The sequence below is a fragment of the Chrysemys picta genome, chromosome 3 (genome assembly GCF_011386835.1).
Source record: "Chrysemys picta bellii isolate R12L10 chromosome 3, ASM1138683v2, whole genome shotgun sequence".
Lineage (NCBI taxonomy): Eukaryota > Metazoa > Chordata > Testudines > Emydidae > Chrysemys > Chrysemys picta.
This window is the reverse complement of record NC_088793.1, coordinates 151,210,387-151,216,386: the sequence shown is the minus strand read 5'-3', so window position 1 is coordinate 151,216,386 and position 6,000 is coordinate 151,210,387. Positions and strand designations below refer to the sequence as shown.

Here is a 6,000-nt window from a genome sequence, read left to right as displayed (position 1 = left end):
TCTCTCTCATAAAAGGTGCCTGTGTCTGCCACAATGGACATTTCTGTTAGCTGCTAATCCCCGAGGGGGAAGGGAATAATACTGAAGGAGAATGCATGCAGCTCTTGTAAGATACCAGCTCTTCACCATGAGTATTCTGCAGAGGTGCAGTGGTCTGGAATGTCGTCAATAGGGAAATTCTAGGGTAGGAGACTCAAAATACAGTAAACAACATTACAGTTTTAAACTTTTTTCTTATCTCCATAGTTTACATAATTATTTAACCTTCCAAGAGTTCAGAGAACCTCCACAGTGTGTTTCCCCGATGTTGTCTGAATATAATACTGATCAGGCAGTGTGCCTGGGGCACGGAGTTTTGTCCTGCAGACTCAATGCTGAGCCTGAGATTAAGTGACATTTGGAGAAAAATAAAGCCAAGTAATTAAAGTGACAAACTGAGCTGTTTCTGACTTCCTCCAGATTCTGCGAGATTTCCTGCTGTTTGTTTTTTTAATGCATATTTTGCAGAGGATGGGTCTCTTTTTCTCATCCAGTATCACATCCAGAACACTCCTTTCTTTCTCCTCCTTTTTCTCTCCGTGGGAAGATAACCAAAAAGCTCACTTAAGGAAGACAAGACAAAAGAAACCATGACAACCTGCATAAGCTAGTCTCATTGCTAGAGTCATGAAGGTGAACAGAAATAGCAACAAAATAGTCAGTGTCTTTCTTGTTGGCTTGTTTGTTTTTGGCTGTGTGCTTTACATTTTTATTTTTTAATAAAAAAATTCCTATTAACACAAATTTTCAAAGCCCTCGACCCATTCAGATCTGTGTCCTCCTGATTAATTCCTGTCTTGTTTATGGCACCTTCATTGCAAGCAACACCTTCCAAGTGGCAAAGACCCTGGGTAACATGGCTGTCCTTGGACATCTTCACATATTATGATGTTTTATGGTTCCCGCAGGGGTTTGCTGAGAAGGCCAACTTCCTAGATGCAAGTTCTAGTTCCAATAAAGTTGTAGCTGGCACCAAATGGAAAAAAATATCCCATTTCCACTGCCAGTGACCCCGTTTGACTGTCTTTATTTAGGACCTTGTGATGATCCCATACAGTTCCCAATTTCCATTGGGTTGCACTAACAAAATGATGCAAAAGCGGTATGAAATTATCAGCACTGGGTGGCTATTACCCTCCTACCCTTGGGCAATGGCAGTAGGCTCTAAGAGCATCTGGATCTGGCCCCGATCAGCTGTGGGTTCATTTTCTAGACTCCAACGCAGAGCACCCATTCTAGAACATGTATTTCACTCTCTCCCAACTTTTCAGGTTCTAGAACGTCCCTAGAAGCTTCAACAGGTTCCAGAAAATGGCTTTAACAAAAAAAAAAAAAAGAATTCAAAAAAGTTTTGTAAATGGTTTTATCAATTCTGATTATTGGATTTCGAGCCAGGACTCCATCTCATTTCCAAACCCCATCCTTCCCCTCTGAGCGTCATTTGCTTTGGCTACTAAAGGGCACAAAAAGCACAAATAAAAATACACAGTACATGAGATCAAAAGCATTTTTCAGGTTCTAGTCAATGACTCTTTGTAAATCCAGTTCTGGAAAGGAACTCCATGGCAAACTCCCGAAGGCTGCTCCAGATCTCGAGAAAGCGTCAGGTGTGTTCAGAGCCAGCCTGAGACGTGATGGTCTTGCTTAGTCTCAACAGACGGAGAACACTACTTGTTTGTACTTTGGCACACAGCGAACGATCTTCCCCCAGCTGCTGAGTGGTCCACAAGGCCCAAGTGCTTCCTGTTGTCATCAATAGGCCTTTGCTGAGCTTGGAGGCAAGACTCCCAGAAGCAAATCAACCAATGATCCGAACGGCTCAGTCACAAAGTTTGCTGGCTCCACAGAGGCACTTTTACAGCCATTCCACATTAGACGCATGGGGGAGCGGCGGGAGGGGAGGAAAGTTGGTCATGAAAAAGTAACGTCTCTAGCTACGGGCTGGGTAAGCCCTTGGGGGCAACCATCAGCCAATTGCTGTCACACACATTCATCTTTCTTGGTTTGTTCTTTGTCATCATCTTCTTTGGGTTGGTTCTATTTCTTTTATCCCCTCCTTCCTTGTGTTGTTAATAATTTAGTTTGGTCACTGCCCGCTCCCGACTCGTCTCCAAGCCTTGGTTCCCTGAACGCTTACGGTTGCGCTTGAGCTTGGATAAGTCTTTGTCGAAGACCTCGCCTGACCTGAGGGCTGACACCAGGTCGTCGAACTCCCCACTCTCCTCGGAGATGCTGCCGGCCTTTGCTTTCTTTTGTCGCCTCTCTTTCTCCCTCTGCTCTTTCAGCTGTTGAGAAAGACACATGGATTTAGGCTTGGCTGGGGCTGGACAGAACATTGTATTATTAAGGGACGTTGTCAAGCAGGCACTAAGATACCACAGTGATTGGCATGATGTGGAAAGCTAGATTACAGAGGGGGGGGGCTCAGTTCTGAGCCCTGCTGCACACAGGGGAGAAAGGAAGCATAAGAAACCCCCTTAAACCCTATGCCTGATCCTGTGTGGGGGATAGCAGCCATACTGGGCTGCTCCTCTATTCTCCTGTGCAGGTGGGTAAGAGTGGGTGGAGTCTTATCTACCCCTCCTTTCCCCCCAATGCACCAGCCCTGCACTGAACCCAGCATTAAAGGGGGAAGCAAGTAATTTGCAGATACTTCCCTCCTGGAGCAAGGGAGAAGCAGAGACCAAACTCAGAGTTACAATTTGGTTCATGTCTGCTCTTGGGGCAGTGGCAGCCACATGCTACACCTTATTCAGACTGGGTGGAAGGTTACAGTCCAGCCCATAGCTGAAAAGAGGAGAGAATGTAGAGAGATGTAGGTTAGGCCCCAAACTAAGCACAGGGTGTGCTGATAAACCCAAATAGGAATAGAAATGTGGTTATTCAATCAAACCATATGCATTGGGATGGAGTCAGTCTCTTACAGTGATGGGAACACAAAGGCAACAGAAAGAGATCAAGAAAGAGAAGCCAATTATAAACAAAGTGAAGTAGACCAGCCAAATTGAACTGTCCAACCTGAAGGAGATGCAGAAAGTCAACTAACAGCATCAGTGATGAAAAAGAACAGTAGATTTTTTTTTATAAGTTTACTAGCCGAGTTCTTCCCTGGGTGATGCCCTGCTTCCCTGGAGTGACACCAGCAAGGAGTCTGTCCATATGAGTTTGTCTCGCTAACGTCCATCTAAACTCCCCAGCACTGGCTGGCTCCTTGGGTTAGGGCTGGTGATCTATCCCACATGCACAGACCCAACCGCGATGCTCTCATTCTCTGTGTCAGCCCCTGGGATGCAGGAGGTGCATCTCCATATATAAACTACAACCCTTCTCTAGGTCAGTGAAGGGGTCCTATTCACTACCTCTTCCCTGAAGCATGGTGGCTGATGGGAGGCATTCAGGAGAGTGGGTTACAACAGGGAAAGATTTTCTGGAAAGAGGGATCCCATCAAGTTTGAATACAGGACATGGGGAAACATACCCCTCCTCCACCAACCTACACAGAAATAAACCTAAATTGCAATGTGCAACATCCCCTGCTATTCCAATTCTGACCACACACAGCTTTGTCAGTGCCCCACACCCTTGGCCTGCAGCACCCCCTGCTATCCCAGCCCTGGGCTCCCTACACACAGCTTTGCCTGTGTCCCTCACCCCTGACCTGGAGTCTTCCCTCTCCCCCACCCGGTGCCATCCTAGCCCTTGGCTCCCCACACATAGCTCTGCCCACATGCCCCCTGCAGCCCTCCTGCTATCCCAGGCAGTTGAGGCATCTCAGCGCTGCTGACCTACAATACCCATACTTTTACAATGGACCACTTCACTTTTAAATACTAACCGCTAATAAATCGATGCCAAGTACTGGCATTTTAAAGCCCCTCGTACAGCAACTCCAAGGACGATGCTGAAGTCCTGGGATTTCTCCTTAATCCCCCCTCCACCTCTGAACCAAGCCAAACAGAGTGGTTTATAAATAAAATAAACAAATAAATTAATAATAATTAAAAAAAAAAAACTCAAAGCAGCAATCCTCCTAAACAAGCCCTGGGTTGCAGTAGCTGCTGGAGTTAAAGTGCTGGCAGCACAAAAGGAGGTAGAGGAATGCTGAGCTGTTCTCAGGCCTCAGGAACGTGGGAGGTTAGTTCACCCCAACCCCCCCGGGACCCACACATCGGAGTTCCAGCAGGAGAATCAATGATGCATGCACGTTCTCCCTGCCCTGTCAGGGCCGAAGGCAGCCTGAGTAACCATGGCATTGAGGGCAGCCGGGGGAAAGGCTGCTGGTATCTGCAAGGCAGGCGCCAGTGGGCTCCTGTGTCACAACACACGGTCCGGGGACAGACACAGAACAGATGATAATCAAGTCTGAACGGAAGCAGCCCAGTTGGCAGGACTGCGGGGGATCTGGTGCCAAGTGCTTCAAAACAGGAATATCAGTCTTAAGGAGGACGGTATCCCCCAGGTGTGCAGGGGAGGCAGCCCAATGGCCGGATGGCAACCTCCAGGTGTGGGGAGGGGAGGCACCCAGATGTCAAGAAGGCAGCTTGGAGGCTGGAACAGCATGCCCTGGTTTGACAGGGCAGCACAACCTTTCTGGGGAGAAGAGTGCAGAACAGACCCCTGGGGGCTGGAAGCCCCTCTTGTCGGCCCTGGGATTTCAAGGCAGCCACCAGATGTTTGCCCCTGATGACTGAGAACTCTGTGTCAATAACAAGGCCTGCAGCGGGAGGGAAAGCACACAGCCAAGGAGCACTTTGGCAGGAGAGGGAGTGGGAGGACAGGCAGCTGGGAGAGGAGATGAGAAATGAGGGACAGGTGGAGGAGAGCCAGGCTTGCGGGAGCAAAGGAGACAGTGAGAGGTGGTGTCTGAAGCAGTGGCAGGGATGGAACATGAGCAGGGGAATCGTCTCACTTGGCCCCTGTTCTCTTGAGAACAAGGAAAGAGGCATCCCCTCCCCGACGCCTCCTCCCCCGGGTTCTCACCATGGCCTCCATGCGTGCCCTGCGCTCCTCCTCCTCTTTCTTCTTCCTCATATTCTCCAGATCTTGCTTGGCCTCTGTGAACGACTGCAGGAAGGTGTCGAAGATGCCAAAAAATTCATCTGGCTGCATCTTGCCCTCATTCTCTCCAAAATGCTTCAGCGCCTTGGCGTACTGTCAGACAGGGAGAAGAACAGAACACGAGCATGGCAATTAGAGGGGCTGTTCAAGGGGGTCAAGGAGATAAAGCCTAGGGATGGCTGTGCACCACACTCAAGCCCCTTCAGGTTCTTTTGTGGCCAATGGGAAATCGCCTCCACAATCCCCTGCTAGCTAAGGAAAGGCCATTTGATCTCTCCCCTAAAGAAGATGCTCCCCTAACTAGCCAGTTGGCATTTGCAGGCAGATTTGGAGGGCACCAGTTAAGCACCAACGTCAAAAAAAAATGCCCAGTGCCTGAGGGCCACAGAGTCATTTCAGAGAGCAGCTGTGCAGCCACACCTCAGCAACATCACTGTAACCAATGAGGGAATGAGTGCTAAACTGTGCCTGGTCGAATGAGCCTCCTCCCCCCATCTCTCCCTTCTGGATCAATTGATAACATGGCTTGGGTTAAGGGACTCTTGCCGTATCATGACAGTGTGTTCCGTCATTGGCCTTTTGCGGTGTAATCCCTCACTGTGGAGACCGCTGAGCAAACAAAGGGAATTGCCTGGCAGAAACCAGGCTGCAAACAGACAGGGCAGGCGAGGAGGGTAAGGAAAGCAGCCAGCTTTCCCAGGCGGACTTAAAAGAGAGCGGAAACATCAGAAGTGGCCTTTATTTTACAAGGCAAATGCTGAGGCTATAGGAAGCATTTGGAAGCTGCCAACTGGCAGGACTTCAGTTACAGGGCAGCCTTGATCTGGCTGTGGTGAAGTCACAGCAAAGTCTGGCTCTGGGTCATGAGCCCTGCAGCCCTGACACAGACACGCCATTAGTAAT

At 49.0% G+C, this 6,000-nt stretch overlaps 1 protein-coding gene across 14 annotated transcripts in view; it reads right to left on the bottom strand.

Annotated features, from left to right (window-relative positions):
• Positions 1-213: 213 nt before the first annotated feature.
• The window catches only part of DAAM2 (dishevelled associated activator of morphogenesis 2), a 243,033-nt gene continuing 237,246 nt past the window's right edge, over positions 214-6,000 (bottom strand). For all 14 annotated transcript variants that reach the window (XR_010599842.1, XR_010599841.1, XR_006174048.2 and 11 more), the window contains 2 exons: positions 5,020-5,190; positions 214-2,324 (listed from right to left, as the gene is read on the bottom strand). Coding sequence is in view for 11 of the 14 variants with exons in the window: in XM_065589271.1 (XP_065445343.1) it covers positions 2,109-2,324; positions 5,020-5,190 (387 nt within the window). In the remaining 3 variants the exon portion in view is untranslated. The remainder of the gene's footprint in view (positions 2,325-5,019; positions 5,191-6,000) is intronic.